The 21522-nt window shown below is 36.7% G+C and overlaps 1 protein-coding gene and 1 pseudogene across 1 annotated transcript; one reads left to right on the top strand and one right to left on the bottom strand.

Moving 5' to 3' along the window:
- Positions 1 to 700: 700 nt before the first annotated feature.
- On the top strand, positions 701 to 13915 carry LOC126689131 (clathrin heavy chain 1-like). The gene is made up of 30 exons (XM_050384190.1): positions 701 to 958; positions 1059 to 1263; positions 2992 to 3080; positions 3209 to 3287; positions 3424 to 3551; positions 4182 to 4280; positions 4393 to 4501; positions 4707 to 4786; positions 4867 to 5094; positions 5181 to 5246; positions 5369 to 5485; positions 5648 to 5845; positions 6154 to 6270; positions 6615 to 6674; positions 6970 to 7056; positions 7284 to 7367; positions 7487 to 7621; positions 7712 to 7774; positions 7852 to 7956; positions 8037 to 8149; positions 8247 to 8499; positions 8926 to 9062; positions 9136 to 9414; positions 9512 to 10514; positions 10914 to 11399; positions 11516 to 11686; positions 11768 to 11953; positions 12354 to 12476; positions 12589 to 12699; positions 13306 to 13915. Exons 1-30 carry the CDS (start codon positions 881 to 883, stop codon positions 13450 to 13452), a joined length of 5136 nt encoding a protein of 1711 aa, XP_050240147.1. The 5' UTR covers positions 701 to 880; the 3' UTR covers positions 13453 to 13915.
- Positions 13916 to 17060: 3145 nt separating this feature from the next.
- LOC126707653 (uncharacterized) lies at positions 17061 to 19055 on the bottom strand (annotated as a pseudogene).
- Positions 19056 to 21522: the final 2467 nt, after the last annotated feature.

Raw genomic sequence — 21522 nt, forward strand, 5'->3', positions numbered from 1 at the left:
CTAACCCATTGAAGCCCGGAGCATTTAATCTACTGATTTTCTTTTCCATCATCAGTATGTTTTCCAATTATCAAAAAACCAAGGAGTGTGATGAGATGTAGCCCAAAAATATTAACAAATGTATTCACATCACACCCCTAAGTTTTTTGAATAACTGGAAAACAAATCAACTCCAAATTGAGATAAATGAAAAATAGTGACTTTATATAGAAGAAAAAGAAAAATGAAAAAGGAGGAGGAAAAAGAGCCGTGCTACACCTCTAAAAAAAAAAAAATTTGAGCACACATGTGGAGTAAAACCATCTAGTTTGACTTATGTTTTACAAATTCTACTTATGATTACATTAAAGTTTTAATAATTAATAAATTGACAATGTGCTTTGATGGTTTTTTGTTTTTGAATTAAGTATTGTAACTTTTCATTCATCTAAATTTAAGATTTTTACGCATTTATCTAATGATATTATGTATTTTCAAACTAAAGATACAGCTAGGACTAGAATTGTCACAACTCACAGGGCTAGCTCAAAAAACCACAGTTCTCTATAGCTTAATTGATAAGCGTTGATTAAAAAACTTAACTGATAAGTCATTGCAGGTAAAATTTTAAAATATTTTTTATTCAGAAAAAAAATGTAATTCCAATTTCCACGTGGAAGCGCAAGTTAAATTACTTATACTCGCAGTTGAGAGCTATACATCATTTTTGCATTGACTAATAATAATCGCGAAGGTACAACCCAAAGAAGCAGAATAGCCCGACGAGTACCTGTACAAGTACAAGGAGGAGACTCTCTCTTTACTCTCCCAGATCTGTGCACCATAACCATTTCTCTTTCTCTCTCGCAGAGGGTTGTTGTACCCTCCGATCTACACCACCATGTCTTCCTCCATGTCTCCAACCAGGGATTCCGTTTCGGCTCCCAAGCCTCCCATCACCATGAAAGAGACCCTAACGGTAAAAAATCCCCATTCAATTTCATCCAGATCGAGCTTCTCTCTGTGTTTGTTTCAATTGTACGATTTGAATGAAATTGTTGTTGTTGTTGTTGTTGTAGTTACCAAGCATCGGGATTAACCAGCAGTTCATAACGTTCACGCACGTGACAATGGAATCGGACAAGTACATATGCGTGAGAGAAACGGCGCCTCAGAACAGCGTTGTGATCATTGACATGAACATGCCCATGCAGCCTCTCAGGCGCCCTATCACAGCCGATTCCGCCCTCATGAACCCCAATTCCAGAATTCTCGCTCTCAAAGGTTTACCACTATTCCCAATTCCATTTTTTTATTTCCAAATTAATAATGAAAATAGTAGGGCAGGGCTAGTTTTACGCTAAATTATCCGATTTTTTATTTTTTATTTTTTATTATCTTATGTTAAGGTGGGATCGAAATTTTTTATTGTTTAATTGGGAAATGAGTGTAGTTAAAATGATAGGATTTCAAAAGTTTGTTTAACTGCTGATGTTAAGTGGAAATACACCGAAAGATAGGATTCAAAATGGGAAAGTCGCTCGAGATGGTTTGGTCATGTTTAGAGGAGAGCGATTAATTTAATCAGTAAGAAAGAGCAAGTTGATTCAAATTGAGGGAATGAAAAAGAAGGTAGGTAGAGGAAGACCTAAACATAACTCTAGTAGAAGTAGTTAAGGACATGTTAATCAAGGAAGTAATAGAGACTATGATTTTGAATAGAATATAATGGAGGAAAATAATGCATGTGGCCGTCTTTAACTAATTTGTTGAGTATTCATAACCGACCCTAAAAATGTTGGGGTTAAGGCTTTGTTGTTGAGGTTGTTTTGGCATATAATTCTAGTGAAATTTATTGGATTTTGCGAATGGTGTAAAACTTGTCAAATAAAATTTGTTAAGAACTTGCTTAGAATTTTTAGAATTCGTTCGATATGAATTGATTTAATGTGAGTTTGTATATTTGATGAGACCGAAGAGAGTGGGTGGATATTAGGTTTGTACTTTTATGATTGTATGGTGGTTTTATTGAAGGAAATTAACCTAATTTGTGGGCTAATTTTTGTTTCAAGGGCAGTGGGTTTACAATTGTAAACACATTGTTCTTTTATCATCAATAAAACTCTTATTACCAATCCAAAAAAAAAAATTGTGTGCTAATGTCATATGATTTCGTTGTAATAAGCTTATCTTGTACTTTGAGTGTTGAAATAACACCCTCTAGTTCATAGGCTGTTGACTCAATCAGTTCTTGTTTACTGTGAGTGCCAAATTAAGATTATGGTACACTTGGAATTTTTCTTTGTTTTCTTCCCCTAATAAAATTATAGGTGTTTGATTCAGTGTAGTCAAAGGTGAGCCGGCCGAGGTGCCACTAAGGTGGCTTAAAGGCTCTAAAGGCAAGGCGCTCGCCTTTAGAGCCTAGACGAGCAAGGCGACTGCCTTAAGCCATGAAAAAGGCGCTAAGGCGAGAGCCTCAAGTTTTTTTGTTTGCTTTTATTTTTTTATAATTTATAAATTTTGAATTTATTATTATTATTATTTTAATTTTTTTTTTTTTTTATAGAAGTTTGTTGTGAAACCTATTTTTAGATTATTAATTTCAAAAGGCATGTTATAAAACCTATTGTTAGTTAAATTAATTTACAAATTTGTTTTGTAAGACTTATTGTTATATAGTAGAAGCTTTTTGTAAAACTTATTTTTAGAAGTTTGATTATTGATGTTGTTGTGGGGGCTAGCAATTTAGCGTTCCTTGTTTTCAGAGGGGTTAGACATTGATTGCAATTCTCAAGTTCAATGCTTCCTTTTTTAGTTTTTTTTAGTTTTAGTTTGTTTGTTTTTTTTTTTTTTTTAAATAGTTGGTGTATATTTTTTCTTACATTACATATTTGAAGCAATACTAGTATTTATTATTAAGAAATAGTAGCAAGAGTTTTTTACATTTCTCGTTGATGTTTTTAGTTATTTTGGTTACTGTCTGCCTAATGAATGGTTTCATTCGTTCTAAAGCTCAAGTTGCGGGAACTACCCAGGATCACTTACAAATATTTAACATTGAACTGAAAGCAAAGATCAAGTCTCATCAGATGCCAGAACAGGTGACAATTTTTCCTGTTCAATCATATTAAAAAAAGTGTTTAATGTCATTTTTGAACCTTCAGTTTGTCGTGTTATGAGTTTAGCTTCATTAAATGGTGTTCATTGTTAAACTTCTCTCTTTGGATAGGTTGTCTTTTGGAAATGGATCACCCCAAAGTTGCTAGGCCTTGTCACACAAAGCTCAGTATATCATTGGTCAATTGAAGGTAAGAGTAAGACTTAAAAAAAAAAAAACTTTTCCTGATTATTTTGTTTCCCTTTTCTTGGAGTGTCCTTTTGTTCTCTGTGTGCGTGTGTGGTCGTTGGTTTTATTTAACATGTTTAAGGCGTTTCCTATATTAGGTGATTCTGAGCCTGTGAAGATGTTTGACCGAACTGCTAATTTGGCAAATAATCAAATAATCAACTATCGTTGTGATCCTACTGAAAAGTGGTTGGTTTTGATTGGTATTGCCCCTGGTTCGCCTGAGGTAATTGGTTCCATCCCTATCTGTAGTCTTTGGCTTTGCCAATGTTGCTATGTTTTCTATGCTTGTTCTTATCTTTGTGTATCTTTCACTCTTGATTATGTATATATGTATTCACATTTTTAGTGATTGGGGGTGTCTCTTAGTCATTTCATAATGCTACAGACATTAGACATGAAGTGCATAAAATGGATTCATCTGTTTGACATGCACAAATACTCCTACATGCTCATCACTTTGATGAATTGTGTTGTTTACCTGTATATGTGAGATAATTGTAATGCTGTGGTGAATGTTCACAAACCAAGCTTATTATAAGTTGCCACTCAATTGCTTAAATATTGTCGTGTCATTGCGTTCTATTTTCTTATTATAATGGTTGTTAAAAATCGTGATTTGGATTGTGGGATTGTGCAATCCTATGACCAGTAGGGTATCTTTTTGCACTAAACAGTTGTTTTATACTTTTTTTTTTCTCTTAAAAAAGTGATAAAAATTGCACTGGATATATGGCTTTTGAATGATTGAAATCACATCTTCCTTTAATAGAGCAGAACCGTTATGAAATTTAGCAGTTCATGTAATATTTATTTACTAATGATGTATTTTCTGTTTACAAAATTTCGGTTATAGAGGCCACAACTGGTCAAAGGAAATATGCAGCTCTTCTCTATGGATCAGCAACGTAGTCAAGCTCTAGAAGCACATGCTGCATCATTTGCCACTTTTAAAGTATGACTCTTTCCGTCTATTTTGTTTTGTTTCTTATGGGATTAATGTTAATGTGCAGTTATTTTGTGGTGCTAATTTGTTCCGTGTAATATTAATTTAATGTTATGTATAGGTTGCAGGGAATGAAAATCCTTCAATTCTAATTTGTTTTGCCTCAAAGACCTTGAATGCTGGACAAATTACATCAAAGCTGCATATTATTGAACTTGGTGCCCAGCCAGGTCCAATTTTTCTTCCATTGACATCTCTTTTAACATAGAATTGAATGCATGCAGCTAGCTTTATTATTATTGGTTTGTCAAATGTATGATTTCATGCTATCCGAAACTACAAGCAATTTATTTTGTCACAGTTTTAAGTTGAATGCTTCTGGTCTTTTGCTTTCTGTAATGTCTTCTTGTACTGATTATGTATTTTTGTTTTCAGGCAAACCATCATTTACCAAGAAACAAGCAGATCTATTCTTTCCCCCAGACTTTGCTGATGACTTTCCAGTGTCAATGCAGGTATCAGTTTAGTCTCTTTGTGTTTTGGTTAGTCCCATATATATTCACTATAAATTAAACTGCAATTCTTTACATGGCAGGTATCGCAAAAATACGGTTTAATATATGTGATCACAAAGCTTGGACTTCTTTTTGTGTATGACCTAGAGACAGCTACTGCGGTTTATAGAAACCGAATCAGTCCAGATCCTATATTTCTGACATCAGAAGCTGCATCGGTTGGGGGCTTTTATGCTGTTAATAGACGTGGCCAGGTGTTGCTTGCCACTGTAAATGAAGACACAATTGTAAAATTTGTTAGTGACCAGGTATGCATATAAAGATTTCCCTATTTTTGGCTGCCGGGGCAAAATAAATGATGTTTTTAAAATTATTATTTTTTGTGATTTGGCAGTTGAAGAATTTGGAACTTGCTGTTAATCTCGCCAAAAGAGGAAACCTTCCTGGTGCAGATGAGCTGGTAAGTTTACATTGATTTTGATTCCATTTATAATAATGGCTTTGCGTTTGAGCTGTTATTGGTGATATTTAGTGAACTCTGAGCCATGTTTAACTGGTCTCTGTATTGTTCATTATGCTCAGATTATCCAGCGGTTTCAAGAGTTGTTTGCTCAGACAAAGTATAAGGAGGCTGCAGAGCTCGCTGCAGAATCTCCTAATGGAATACTCCGTACTCCTGATACTGTTGCTAAATTTCAGGTATATGTTTCAGTTTGCTTTTGCATATTCCTCACTTCTGATTATTTCTTGTGCATTCCATTTTGGTTAAGTGATCCTGGGAACAAGATGCTTCATCTATAAGATGCTTTTGTGATCTTTGGGGCTTGATTCTAATATACTTGTGTTGCTCATATGTTGCAGAGTGTTCCTGTGCAAGCAGGGCAAACACCACCGTTGTTGCAGTACTTTGGAACTCTGTTGACAAGAGGAAAACTCAATGCTTTTGAGTCTTTGGAACTGTCACGCCTTGTTGTAAATCAGAATAAAAAGAATCTTCTGGAGAATTGGTTGGCAGAGGACAAACTTGAATGTAGTGAGGAGCTTGGAGATCTTGTGAAGGTCTGTGTGGAAGTTTTTATTGAACTCTTTAGTAACACCCTATGTGTGTTGGGATTTGTTGGGAAGTTTTTGAGAATAGTTCAAGCTGGCAAAGCTCGAATTGTTAGCTCATTGGGTGGGGTGGGTTAAGTTGTACTTCTTGGGAAAAGGCCAACTTTGTTCAAATTTAACTGCCATATAGTTTTGACTTGTAATTGACAATGGCCTCCCTGGATCTTTATAGTTGTGTGTTTATGGTGCTTTCATTTTAGTAATCTATTTACATTTCCCCTTCTCTTTCTAATATTTTGAATGGTTCCAATTTGCAGACGGTGGATAACGACCTTGCATTGAAAATATATATCAAAGCTAGGGCAACTCCGAAAGTTGTTGCAGCATTTGCTGAGAGGAGGGAGTTTGACAAGATTTTGATTTACTCAAAGCAGGTGACTGAGATATGCTTTCCTTCTATTACCTGAGTCTTCATTGTACACTTAGTCAAATTCTACTATTTCAGCCAATAGTCATTATTTGTAAATTGCATCAAGTTCCTGTTTGTTATGGTGTATTGTTATTTAGGTACAATGTTTTAAAGCCTCGCTTTTTTTCTTTATCCTTTTTTTTTTGTTTGTTTCCCTCTAGATACAGTTTATTAAATGGGGTCCACTCCTAAAAATAAGCTGCTCAAAATAAGCTATCCCAAGTGGACATGTGTCATATCATTGTAGTATAATATGCAATACATGCTTGTTGATGCTCATCATACTCAAGATTTTCTCTACCAATGCAGGTTGGCTACACACCTGATTATTTGTTCCTTCTGCAAACGATTTTGCGGTCTGATCCCCAGGTCTGTGAACTCTTTTGTAATAGAATTTTTGAGGAAGTTTTGTTTTCCATACTAGGATGTTATAATTAAGTTAGCTGCACTATTTGAAGGTTCATATACTATGATTCAAGTGTTAAATTGTATTCACTAGAATCTATTGCTGTTGTGGAAATGCATCTATTCTCTTAACCATGTTAAACACAATTGACTATGTTGGGTTCAACTTCTAGTGCATTTTCAAAAGCCCTTTCCTTTTTCTCTGATCTTTGGAGTTAAAAATGATGATTTAAGATAATTTGTAACTTTCTTGATGCAGGGGGCTGTTAATTTTGCATTAATGATGTCTCAAATGGAAGGAGGCTGCCCAGTTGACTACAACACCATAACAGATCTGTTTCTTCAGGTTCAATTGAAAATTTCCTTTACATGTCATTTAATAGTTTCAGATTCCACCTAGTCTTCATTTTCTTTGTAAGATAATAAAATTTATTCTTAGATGAAGTTAAATACATTTTACACTTTTTAAGTTATCATTTATCATTTTCAAATTTTCTACCAGGACAACATTATTGAATTCTTATTGTTGATTTCAACTTTGTCTTCCATTTATAAGTAATTTCTCTTATTCAGAGGAACTTAATCCGTGAGGCAACAGCGTTTTTGTTGGATGTGCTGAAGCCTAATCTCCCTGAACATGGATTCCTTCAAACAAAGGTCCAGTTTTTCATATTTTTCCCCCTCCTTTTTAAATAACGTTTTGTTGTCTTAATGTGATTTTATGATTTTGTTTCAACGTTTTAACTTCTATCATATTTATTTTCTGCTCTGTTCAGGTTTTGGAAATTAATCTTGTGACATTTCCAAATGTTGCTGATGCTATATTAGCCAATGGTATGTTCAGTCATTATGACCGCCCACGTATTGCACAGCTTTGTGAAAAGGGTGGCTTATATTTGCGGGCCCTTCAGGTACAATGGCCTCCTGAACTTTGATAACAGATTTCTTTGATGGGATAATTAATTATCTCCTGGTCTGAATTATCTATTTTTATTGTGCAGCACTATACAGAGTTGTCTGATATTAAGCGTGTCATTGTGAATACGCATGCTATTGAACCACAGGTTTGGTACTGGAATGCTTATACATTACTTGTCAAATGTGAATATGGTAAATTTTCTAATTGTTTGGTGCTTTCCAGTCTCTTGTTGAGTTCTTTGGAACCCTTTCCAAAGAATGGGCACTTGAGTGCATGAAGGATCTTCTACTGGTCAATCTTAGAGGAAATCTTCAGATAATTGTGCAGGTCAACTACTGTTTCTTTCAGCCTGTGTTGCTATCAGTTGTGTTCTTAAACATGAGGCTTACTAGGATATTTTTATACAGGCTGCCAAAGAATACTCTGAGCAGTTGGGTGTTGATGCATGCATAAAACTATTTGAACAGTTCAAGTCCTACGAAGGATTATACTTTTTCTTAGGGTCATCTTTGAGCTCCAGGTACTCTTTATGGTGAAAGAAAAGGAAATTATGACATTATTTGACCATATGCATGCCGTGGGAAACTTTTCATTACTTTTTATTTCCCTTTATATAGTGAGGATCCTGATATCCACTTCAAGTACATTGAAGCTGCTGCTAAAACTGGCCAAATTAAGGAGGTAGAACGCGTGACTCGGGAATCAAACTTTTATGACCCTGAAAAGACAAAGAACTTTCTGATGGAAGCCAAGCTTCCAGATGCACGTCCTCTGATTAATGTTTGTGATCGTTTTGGTTTTGTTCCGGATCTCACCCATTACCTTTACACAAGTAACATGCTTCGATATATTGAAGGTTATGTTCAAAAGGTAAATATTTCATGAGTTCTGCTTATATATGCATACATATATTCACATACGTGTGTATGTATGTTTATGGTGATTTTTATTTTTGTTCTATTCTTGTGAAACTTGGTCTGTATCAAGTGGACATTAAGTATACATTTGGATGGGAATTATTTTCCTACGTCTGGCGTTTTGCGTTTTCCCTTTTTCTTTTTTTTTTTTTTTTTTTTTTTTTTTTTTTTTTGATGCATGCGTTTCAGTTGTTAGGAGACAAAGTGCACTGTTTACAGGACCCACAACCACTTTATTCATAAAAAAAATTAAAAATGGGTCCCATGGTATTATTTACACATTTAAAAATTATTTTGCTACAGTGTTTTTAGTTTTCAGTTTTCAACAAAATAAGCTGTATCCAAACGGACCCTATTATAATTCTTGGTTGTTTGATAGGTCAATCCAGGAAATGCTCCTTTAGTTGTAGGGCAGCTCTTAGATGACGAGTGCCCTGAAGATTTCATCAAAGGTCTTATTCTTTCAGTTCGTTCTCTTCTTCCTGTTGAGCCCCTAGTGGAGGAATGTGAGAAGAGGTGCGTTGTTTTCTCACTATGCCCTGTTTCATCATTCTGATTTCTATCTAATTCTTGCTTCTCTTTTTGGCAGGAATCGTCTCCGCTTGCTCACTCAGTTCTTAGAGCATCTTGTGAGTGAGGGAAGCCAGGATGTGCATGTTCACAATGCTCTGGGTAAAATCATCATTGACAGCAATAATAATCCAGAGCATTTTCTCACAACCAATCCATACTATGATTCTCGTGTTGTGGGAAAATATTGTGAGAAAAGGGATCCTACTCTTGCTGTTGTTGCTTACCGCAGAGGGCAATGTGATGAAGAACTTATAAATGTTACAAATAAAAACTCGTTATTCAAACTGCAGGCCAGGTTTGTGTATTGTTGCTTGCTTTTAGATTTGAATATACATCCTTATCTATTTGGTGCACACAGTTTGTTTATTTATTTATTCTTGTTTCTTTATCAGATATGTGGTGGAAAGGATGGATTCTGACCTCTGGGATAAAGTTCTTATTCCTGAAAATGAGTATAGAAGGCAGCTAATTGATCAAGTTGTGTCGACTGCTTTGCCTGAAAGCAAGAGTCCTGAGCAAGTGTCAGCAGCTGTTAAAGCTTTTATGACAGCAGATCTTCCGCATGAACTAATTGAGCTTCTTGAGAAGATTGTGCTTCAAAATTCTGCATTTAGTGGAAACTTTAATCTGCAGAATCTGCTGATCCTTACTGCCATCAAGGCTGATCCATCAAGAGTTATGGATTACATTAATAGGTTAGATAATTTTGATGGACCTGCTGTTGGGGAGGTGGCTGTGGAAGCTCAACTGTATGAAGAAGCATTTGCCATCTTTAAAAAGTTCAATTTGAACGTTCAGGCTGTGAGTGTCCTGTTGGATAACATTCGTAGCATTGAACGAGCTGTGGAGTTTGCTTTTCGGGTTGAGGAAGATGCTGTTTGGAGTCAAGTGGCCAAGGCCCAACTGCGAGAGGGGCTAGTGAGTGATGCTATTGAGTCATTTATCCGTGCGGATGATGCCACCCAATTTTTAGATGTCATACGGGCTGCTGAGGATGCGAATGTATACCATGACTTGGTGAAATACCTTCTGATGGTTAGGCAGAAGACCAAAGAACCCAAAGTGGACAGTGAACTCATTTATGCATATGCTAAGATTGATCGGCTCAGTGACATTGAAGAGTTCATTCTCATGCCAAATGTTGCTAATCTCCAGAATGTTGGAGATCGTTTATATGATGAAGCCCTATATGAGGCGGCAAAGATTATATATGCATTCATTTCTAACTGGGCTAAGCTCGCCGTTACCTTGGTAAAGCTTAAACAGTTCCAAGGTGCCGTTGATGCAGCTCGGAAAGCCAATAGCTCAAAAACATGGAAGGAAGTTTGCTTTGCGTGTGTTGATGCTGAGGAATTCCGCTTGGCTCAGATATGTGGTCTTAACATCATCATACAGGTACCATTATTGTTTAAAGTCTATTTTAATTTTTTTGTCATCTTGCTTATGAAAGTTGTTATTACTGTTTTATATACATGTTGGGCTTCAATGGTGTAAATAGAGGGAAATCTGTAATAAATGTCCCTGTTGTATACTTCCACATGTCATGGATTTTCACACCAGTTCCTTAATTCTTTTATCTTTCCCCTTTTCTTTGTTGGGTTTTCAAAATTATCCAATTGGTAGAACTGTGATTGAATACAGGTACTTGGGTCATTTTGGACTCGAGTTGCTAGACTTATGGACTTGTACCTATACTTTGATCCATTTTTTTATAGCATATTTAGTTGATTGCTTTATTTAGAATCCTGTTGCTGTTTGGCTACTCCATAATTCTGTATATTTTGTCATTTTAAGGTGGATGATTTGGAAGAGGTTAGTGAGTATTACCAGAACAGGGGATGCTTTAATGAGCTCATATCTCTCATGGAGAGTGGACTAGGCTTGGAACGTGCTCATATGGGAATCTTTACTGAGTTGGGAGTTCTATATGCAAGATATCGTCCTGAGAAACTTATGGAGCACATTAAATTGTTCTCAACACGTCTGAATATTCCAAAGCTCATACGAGCTTGTGATGAACAGCAGCACTGGCAGGAATTAACTTACTTATACATCCAATATGATGAGTTTGACAATGCCGCAACCACCGTAATGAACCACTCCCCAGAAGCATGGGATCATATGCAATTCAAGGATGTGATAGTCAAAGTTGCAAGTGTTGAGCTCTACTATAAGGCTGTGCATTTCTACTTGCAAGAACATCCTGATCTTATCAATGATCTTCTTAATGTGATTGCCTTACGTGTTGACCATGCCCGTGTGGTGGATATAATGCGAAAGGTATGAATGTCACTTATGATGCCATTAATATTCTGGGAAGAAGATGATTAAGTTTTTTTTTTTTGGCAAAAGATCTGTCTTTAATATCTTTCATTTCCTATCTTCTTGGCTTCTAGGCTGGTCACCTCCGTCTTGTGAAGCCATACATGGTTGCAGTTCAGAGTAACAATGTTTCTGCCGTAAACGAAGCTTTAAATGAGATCTACATAGAGGAAGAGGACTATGACAGACTTCGTGAATCAATTGATCTGCATGATAACTTTGATCAGATAGGCCTTGCACAGAAGGTGAGGTTAAAATCTTCTAGGTACTGGAAATTTCTGATGGTGGAACTCATACTAACCTGTGTTAATGATACAAATGTGCAGATTGAGAAACATGAGCTTCTTGAGATGAGGCGTGTTGCTGCTTATATTTATAAGAAAGCAGGAAGATGGAAGCAGTCCATTGCATTGTCAAAGAAAGATAATCTTTACAAGGATGCGATGGAGACATGTTCACAGTCTGGTGACCGTGAACTTTCAGAGGAGTTGCTTGTCTATTTCATTGAGCAGGTTTGTGTTCTTATATATCTTTAAGATAAACATATTCTAGAATAAAGCAAGGAGTCAATGACATGTAAATATCATACTCATACCTGTTCTCTTCTTCCTACCCATATCCTCTCGCCTTTCCTTTCTAAATTTATCTTTTTGGTTTATAAGTTTTCCAAACTATAAACTACAGTGCTGCTGTAGTCACTAGTCATTTTTATATAGCACCTCCATGTGTGTACCCTTTGTTCTTGTTATCGTTTTTCTTGGATAAATCACATCTTATTTTTGGGCAGGGGCTAGGGTCTTCTCCATTTCCTTACTGTTGTATTGTTTTAGATGTGTTCACATGAAGTTTAGATTCACTTGTGAAAGCTGCTTCATGTTCTTCTCTAATGATTTGTGCTCAACATATGTGCAGGGAAAGAAAGAGTGTTTTGCATCATGCCTCTTTGTTTGTTATGATTTAATTCGGCCAGATGTTGCTCTTGAGCTAGCGTGGATGAACAATATGATTGACTTTTCCTTCCCCTACCTATTGCAGGTAACCTTTTTATGTTTGATATCACTCTTCTTTTTCTTCATCTTATTTAATTCTTGTTTATTTATTCTTAACATAGTTTACTTTTTTTCATTTTTTTTTATTTTTTTTATAGTTTGTTCGAGAGTACACAAGCAAGGTAGATGAACTTGTCAAGGGCAAACTTGAGGCTCAAAAGGAGGTCAAAGCTAAAGAGTCAGAGGAGAAGGACATGGTTGCTCAGCAGGTATGTCCATTCTCTTTTTGTGTCATTCAGTAGGATTCCTTTTCTCCACCTGAAAATTGTGGTTCCGGGGCTTTTTTTTTGCAATATCTTGGCCAACAACGCATCCTAATTTTCAGTTCTTTATAGTGTTGGACACTTTGTCAGAAGAAGATACTGTATTCAGGCCAATGGCCTATGGGTCAACCGGCACTTCCTTCCCTGGTGTAGGGGCCCCTCAACAAGTTTCCCTAGGAAAGAAGTTAGTCTATGCAGTCCGATGGTTTTCATTAGTTTCAGTCAGTCTGGGGGTTTCTTTAGTTGGCGGGCCTGCCTGCCTTGGATTTGATTGTAGGCCACCCTATGGGTCTTATCATCATAATATAAAAAATGATGTAGGAATTAGTCATATATTGAAAATTTAAAGTTATACTTATGAGGCACTATTAACAAAATCTTATAAACGTTATCAGAGTTTAGAAGTTTTTAAGAGATATAAGAATTCATTTTACTATCATTATGAGCCACTTGAACTTGCCCATTTACTAAAGTGTTCATAAAAAAAATTTGTTTCTTTAATAATAAGATAACAATAATAATAACTGATTTTTATGTTTTCATTTTCTGCAGAATATGTATGCTCAGTTGTTGCCTCTCGCATTGCCTGCGCCACCAATGCCAGGAATGGGTGGAGGTTTTGCTCCACCACCACCTATGGGTGGGATGGGGATGCCTCCAATGCCACCTTATGGCATGCCATCCATGGGCTCATACTGATCTCTGGTTTGTTGAACATACAAGAGAAAACTTTTACATTGTGTAGCTAGTCCGGATTTCTTGTTAAACCGTTTACATTTATGATTGGTGCAAATTGAACCATTTGTGCCGAATATTCTCATCTCTTGTCAGTACTTACATCTTTTGTAGGGTTAGTTGTTTTGAATTAATTGGTTTGCATAACAAAGCTTCATTTCCTTGGCGGTCAAGGCTGAACTGAGCAGGCGGTGTTGGACTGATCTTTCTGAGACCTTGGGATGACCAAACCTGGCTGTGGGTGGGCAAGCTGTCACGTGTATAGGTTTTTTTTTTTTAAGATCATTGTATCTTTATCTTTTTAGCACCGAGACTCTTACATATTTGGGTCTCACTGAGGGTTTAGAAATTTTGTACACACTAATGCCCTTGTATTACAGTTTTAATCTCTAAGTTTTATGATTAATTCTGAATCTCGATTATGTTCTTTTTTGGCCAAATTCTTTGTTCTTGTTATATGGGCGTTTAGATTCAGTGTTTACGGTGTAAAGTACATTGAACCTTGAAAAATGTGATACTTTAAAAAGCTAAGGGTCTGTTTGGTACATGCACTTAAACAACAATTTTCAGTTTTTAAACATTACACGTATTTTCATATATTTTTTCACCCACATGTATTTTCCAAAAATGCAAATAATGTTATTAGAACAACATTATCAAACGGACTCTAAATGTTCCATATTATTGGTGAAAATGAGCTTAACCAAACAAACACGTGAAGATTTTGTTTAATCTATTTTGAGGTCTAACCTCAAAAAATGAAATGGTGCTCTGTGAGGGTTTGGTAGGGGTCTTCCAGTAATGGGTAGGTTCCCTACTGCCCGAAAATCCCCTATTCTCTCTCATTTCATTGACAGTTTCATTGTTACACTTGCGGTAGTAGAAAAGCGGACTCTTACCAGTTATCAGGACCTGGTTGCCTCCAACAACATTGGCTTCTTAGCTTGGCGGATGTAAGGGTGGTGGTGGTGGTGGTGGTGAAGAGGTTGGGGTACTAGCTGTCCTTGACTTCCTTTTCAGATGCTTCTCTTCCTGTGGCACCATCGCCATAGGCTTCTTTGTCTGCATCAAGCTCAGTTTTACCACCAGATCAGCTACTTTGATTGCAAGATCTGGCATTGAATGCCTTTATCTCTCTTGATCTCTAGTGGGCAAGTTGAATGCCACCATCGATTTGTGCGGCTCTAGCAAGCCAACTTTTCTATCGGATCTGGCTTTATCCCACAGACATGGATTTTCACTCATTTGATTTTGTGATTTTTAATGACTAACGAACTTTCTATTAAAAACATGAGAGAATGGAAAGATTTAAAATGGGAGGAGAGCCGCACACAATATGGTCCCCATGAGTCATGACTTTAATTGTGTGTCAGTGTCGTCGTTCTCTCTACTGACCTGTCCAAGAGAAAGAAGGGAAGCTGAAGGAGCTTTCTCAAGTGTTTTATTCTTTGATGACTCCATAGGTGGTTGGCTTATTGAAAATGTGGCACCTTTGATATTTTAATTCTCTTTATACAAAAACATAAATTTTACAACGCAATTAGAAAGTAGACTGCAACATTCTAATTCTCCATATCCATATGCTTATTCAAGATCGTTCTCATAACCATGTGGCTGTTATGCGCAAAGTAATCAAACGTAACAACTTTTGGTGGCATATTTTCAATTTTCATAAGAGTAATGATTGTTGCATAGAGTTTAAAATCGTTTAGTCACGATATTTATATTTAGTTGTTGTACACAGTAACACATTTTCTCTGGATGATAATTAAGTTTTGTTTGTTTCGAAGAAAAATATTTTCAAATGTAAAATATTTTATATAAAAAATATTTTACTGAAAATATTTTCATTAGGTAGTGTTTGATTGTTTACATGAAAATGACAAGAAACATAAAATGAAAAAAGTTTCCTAATCTCACAACCCACCAAATCCAAGTAACCACCACCAAATCAGTAAAAAGTAAAAACCAACCCACCATCAATACACCAGCCACCCAAACAACCATTGTAGTGGTTTAAACCTAGCACACTGACCACTTAAATCCACCTATTGAAAAAAAAAGAAGAAGAAGAAGAAGAAGAAGAAGAAGATGATGGCCAACCACCCACTACAACCCACAACGGTCACCACCACAAACCATATCAGCTACCCACCAAAACCCATAACCCAGCCACCACCAAGACCCACAAAACATCCCAGCCATCCACCACAACCCACAAACCCAGCCACCCATGACCCATAAACCATCCAAAAACCCAAATCGGTAAAGCCACGCAGCAGTAAAAGGGGGGGGGGGGGGGGAAACCAAAACTGAGATTAGAAGCATGAATCGGTGACGATGGAGGTGGCCAAGAAATAGTGGGGTTGAAAACGACGATGGAGGATAACGAAAAAAGAAAACTCAAGGAGGTGAATCGGTGGGTGGTGTTGACGGCGGTGGAGATGCAGTCAGTGATGAGTGGCACTGACGAGTGGATTGATGGCCGGTGATGAGTGGCATCTGGAAGTGGATCGGTGGTTGGTGGTCTAGTTTGTGGTAGATAAACTCTGCTCTAATATTGAGAAAGGACACCATATCGAAACAGTAGGAAGAGACAAGTGAGTGACTTTTGTAAAATATTTTACACTTGGTTGGCCTGATTTTACACTTTGACTAGAAAATATTTTACAATTAACCATATTTTACATAAAAAAACATAGTAAAGTGTGTAAAATATTTTCTTTTACTTCAAAATAAACAGAGCGTAAAATAGGAGCAATTAAAAAAGAAAAAGAAAAAGAAAAAGAAAAAGATAACCTAGCTTAAGTATAAGAACTACAACTTAAGAATCAAACCAATCCACTTTAAGAATTAAGACAAAAAAGCAATTAATTCTTAATTACAAGGCCACTTGTATCAGTTGTGACCTGTTGTAAGTAATCAACATAGTATCTCCATAGTAATTCTCCAAAACCAAATCAACATATGGCCCAAAATCATAAGGGTTTCTTAGCCTAGCTTTAAAATAGCGTTAGAAAACATAGGGTATGTTTGGTATTGTTGTTTAAACAATAATATACGTATTTTCACAATACTTTTTCACTCACACGTATTTTCACAACATTTAAACAACGTTACTAGAAACCTCTTACCAAACGAGCTCATAGTTTTTAAGTATTTCAAGAAACCAAAACAGCCACATAATGAAAAGATAAAAGCTGTTACACACTTTTTTATTTTGTTGAAATGAAATCGTGATGAGATGAAGACATGATTTCATCTCATCACGATTTCAAGAAAGAACATCACCGAAGATCTAGTAAAACTGTAGTTAATTGTTAGCACACTAAATAAAGAGTCTATTGCATAAACATAACTAAATAGTACATAAATGTCTACAACAGAAATGCTTAAATGAAAATCAAGTAAAACATCTAACAAGTAAATCAAGTAATGAAGCTACCTCATATTTAAAAGGAACAGACAGAGGGACACGGGGGCATTTCAACAATCACATATCATAAGGAAGATCAGAAAAAGGAGGTACTGAAGTAGTCAAAATTAAAACAAACATTAAATTTGGACATTCATCAATCATAGACAACGAGCTTCTCGTACATCTTTCTAGTGATGGCTTGGTGCATAACAGTCATAGGGTTGATAATCCCATCATTTTCCAAGAACAACTTCACCAAATTTTTAGAGAACCCACTCACAAGGGCCACCCTACCCTGATCGAAAGGAATGGGCGTGGCCTCGGAGTCCCTAAGGTTCCAAAACACAATCTCAGGCACCTTATTGTACCCCTTCTCCCTAAACTTTCTCTGTATAACCTCATAGTCTGTTTCCCACCTCGACCTTCTTAGCCTAGCCTCTCTCTCTTCCTGCCTTTCCTCTCCGCTCTTCGACTCCGACTCCGACTCAGAATCATAACCATAATATTGCCCAGATGCTTCATTAAACTCCATATCACTGAAAACAAACACTTTCTGTATAAGTTGGTCCTCGCTCAAGTTTGCTTTAACTGCCACTTGGAGAATCTCATCAAACACTCTCTGAAAGTTTGTACTCCCACCCCATTCCATTTCTCTTATAAAACTAGTCTTCTCATAGAGACTTTCTCCTTGAATCCTTTGAATTTTAGGGTTATCATCAAATGTTATGACTTGGCCTTTCCACGGGTCCTCACTAAGCTTCGAGATCATCAACCCTAGAGCCACACAGACCTCCATAGGCTTACCAGACATACTCCCTGACACGTCGCAAATCGCAATGCAATTACTTAGCTTGCCCTTCTTCGACAAGTCGTCCACCATTCTCTTCCACTGAAGCTCAGCCACCTCTCCTCCATCGCTATCCTTTAATGACTCGATAATCTCGTGTGGGAGCAACGCGCCTGCCGCGATTGTCAAATCCCCACGCTTCACGTCATTGAGGTACTCGTGGAACCGATTGTTGTCGTGCCTGAGAAAGTGAGACTTGTAGTTCTTCATTGCCAATGAGGGTACACGATTGTAAGGTAGGGTTTCCCACATATTAGCACTCATGTACACCTCTGGGATTTCTAGAACCTTATGTAGTGGTACCAGAACTTGCTTCCTCAACCGGTATCGAATCCTATAAGCATAATGAGCTTCTTCTAGGGTTTAATATTCTGGGTTAGACTCTTTAGGGAAAAACTCGGCGTGCAATGCTCTCACATATCAACAATTACTTGTCGTATGTTGAGTCTATCGTAGGGCACCATTTGGCTGCGAGACTGATTTCTTTAAGCTTTCTGGCATTCAAAGCTTGCATATCCGCCTTCAACATCTTAGTAAAAACGTCTGAAACGGTGTCGTGTAAGAACCGATAAACTGGGTCTCGGTTGTACCTCTCGAAGGCTTTCTTCACCTTATCCAATACTTTATGATTCCTCAATGACCTCGCTTGCTCTCTTTCATGATTGTGTTTAGCGAAATGTTTTTGAACCCTCAACTCCTTGGGCAACTTCGCAATCTTATCCTTATTATTATTCTTCTTATCGGTTGCTTTGCGGTGCGTTTTCTCTCGTGAAAATGCATCGCTCGCATTACGCCCTTGCCTTTGGATCCTTTTCTTGTGTTCCATTCCCTCTTTGCAGTTTCGCGTACCGACTCGCCCTTTAAAATGTGGTATAGAATTTCGAGGAGGTCTTTGAAGTAACCAAACTCGGTGAAAGTTCTGGCATTGAGGGCTAGGGTTTTGGGGTGGTGTTTATGGAGCCAAAGCACCGTCGTATAGAATCGTTCCTTATCGGATTTTTCGGTACCACGTATGCTACGGAGGTTAGAGATGAGTTTGAGTGTGGTGAGGGGGTCGTGGGACCAGGCTTTGTGGACACGTTCGACGGTTTCTTTAGATGATGTGGACGTGACTACATGGAAAAAGAAGTCGAGGCAAGGGTTTTTAGTTGCTGTGTAGGTCAAGGAACAATTTTCTGTGAAGTCGAGGGTGGGTTGTTCTTGTTCGTTTGAGAGATTTACGGTTTTTACAAAGGATTGGACGGCGTCCATGGCTGTGTAGATATTTGGTGGACCAAGAAGTAGGGAATCAGAGGCGACCATTAATAGGGTTTAGGAAGCATGAGTGAGACTGCTTTTGGTTGAGATTTGAGGAGAAGAGAGATAGAGATCTGGTTTGATTCTGATTGTGCAGTGAATTTGTGATTGTTATGAGAAACAAATTTCTAGTCTAGACTTTTTATAAGAGGGGGGGACTACTTGAGGAGCAAGGTTAAGATTTTGGATTGTGTTTGGAGCATTCCATGAAACTCGGGATTGAGTGGGATTTTATGAGGAATGCGCCGCTGAAGGTATGAGGCAAATTGGATCCAAATTTAAAAAAAAAAAAAAACAAAAGAACCCTAAATTTTATCTAATAGATATATTCATGTAGCAATGAGAGTATTAATTAAAAAAACCCCAAATATTAGCCAATAAATTAAAAAATAAATTTTTTATCAAAGAAAAACCAGAAGAAAAATCTTTTAATTGGATGTGATAATGATTGTTCATTTTTTTCTCAGTTTAAGAGTATAGAACTCATTAATTTCTCACACTCAAATGCTGAAAGATCACTCCCTCTCTTTGTCTCTCTAAAAAAAATGATGGAAAATGATTTTGTCTTTAAAGCTTCTTAGTTGTGCTTCAGACCATCTTCTCTATTAAGCTTTGAGATTAGTCTACTCCTTCATTTTAGATTTGAGTCATTTGATAGTTCTCTAAAAACAAATTAAATAATTGTATAACTAGTAAATAAATTTATACTCAAATTTTGTTGGTGGTAGGAATACTGAACGTGGAATTTTAAGAGGATGAGATCAAATACTGAACGTGGTGGAATTATATTGGTGGTAGGAATACTATTTTTATTGAGAAGAAATAAATAATTACAAAGTGTGCAATTGTGCATATTAGAGTGCACATAAGGCTTTGATTTTCTCATTTTCAACACATTCTTGAAACTTCTCAAACCTTGCGGGAGAGGCTCTCACACATCGCACCGCATTCCGAACTTTGGCAATTGATTCATAAATGAACTTCAACCCACTTTGCACTATCAAATTCAAGATATGCGTACAATAACGCATATGCATGAACTCACCACCCAATATACTACTATCTCTTTCTTTTGTATTCTTCTTCACATAATCAATTGCCACATCATTAGAATTAGCATTGTTCGTGGTAATTGTAAACAACCGGTCTATACCCCACTTCAACAAACATGACTCAACCGCTCTACCTATGGTGTCCCCTTTGTGATTAGTTATAGGGCAAAAGTTCAAGATTTTCTTTTGGTAAGTCCAATCCCCATCAATGAAGTGTGCGGTGACTACCATGTAGTTCAAGTTTTGTATGGATGTCCAAGTATCCATTGTCACACAAACCCGTTGCCCAACAAAAGCCCTTCTCAAAACATCCACCTCACTAGACTAAATCTTCATACAAGCCCTTGCAATGGTAGTGCGATGGGGAATAGGAAACCTAGGCTCAACTATTTCCATAAATTCTTGAAAGCCTTGATGCTCCACAAATTTAAAAGGCAATTCATCAATGACAATCATCCTTGCCAATGCCAACCTTATCCTCTCTTCACTATAATTAGCAACCACTAACACATTTGAACCACTTTCCCCTTCTCTATTAGCTTGGAAAGACAAAGTTTTTTGCTTATCATCACGAGGAAAAGGCCACTTCTTACATACCTTCATGTGTTGCAACATGCCCGAAGTACCATTTTTCTTACCATGACATTTATATTGATTTTTACAATACTTGCACTGAGACCTAGGATTATTGGGATCAAAACCCGCCATCTTAATGAAGTGTTGTCATACTATAGATGGGTCCTTACCACCTTGTTTAGGTGATAGTGAGGGAAGTGATGCACCAAGTCCAATTGGTGCTGCAGGTTTAGGTGGGTTAGGTTTAGCACTACCAGGACTAGGAGGAGGTGGGTTAGGGTCCCCAAGTGCATCAAATCCAAATGGAGCATCGACATCCATCTAATAAAAAAATTTTCAACCAACAAAAAAACAAAGTTTCACAACAATATCAAAATATAATTAATCAGTTTAGTTACAACAATAACAAACTAACAAATTAACAATCATTAGTCATTACTCAACAATTCATGTCATTAATATTAACAAGGGATTTATTATATTGTTCCCAATATAAATATAAAATAAAAGCTAATTATATATATATAAACTTAAAGCAGTTGTTACTAAGTACTAAAAATTTAAAATCAAAATGCTGAATATAGTGAGTGATTAGTGATTACCTCTCCGTGAATGATTGAAAGCGTGAACTCTCTCAATCTCTGTCTCCCTCAAAAATTAAAATGCTGAAAGGGTAAAAAAAAAGGTTAGTACTTAGTAGACTAATAGTTACTATAAACTTACTAAAGTAACAACTAAGACTATTGACATAGTTAAGACATAGTTTACACTGTTACTATAAACTTACTAAAGTAACAACATAGACTAATGACATAGTTATTTTATATTATATTATTTTTTTTGGG

Source organism: Quercus robur, chromosome 1 (assembly GCF_932294415.1).
Source record: "Quercus robur chromosome 1, dhQueRobu3.1, whole genome shotgun sequence".
In the NCBI taxonomy this organism is placed as follows: Eukaryota; Viridiplantae; Streptophyta; class Magnoliopsida; order Fagales; family Fagaceae; genus Quercus; species Quercus robur.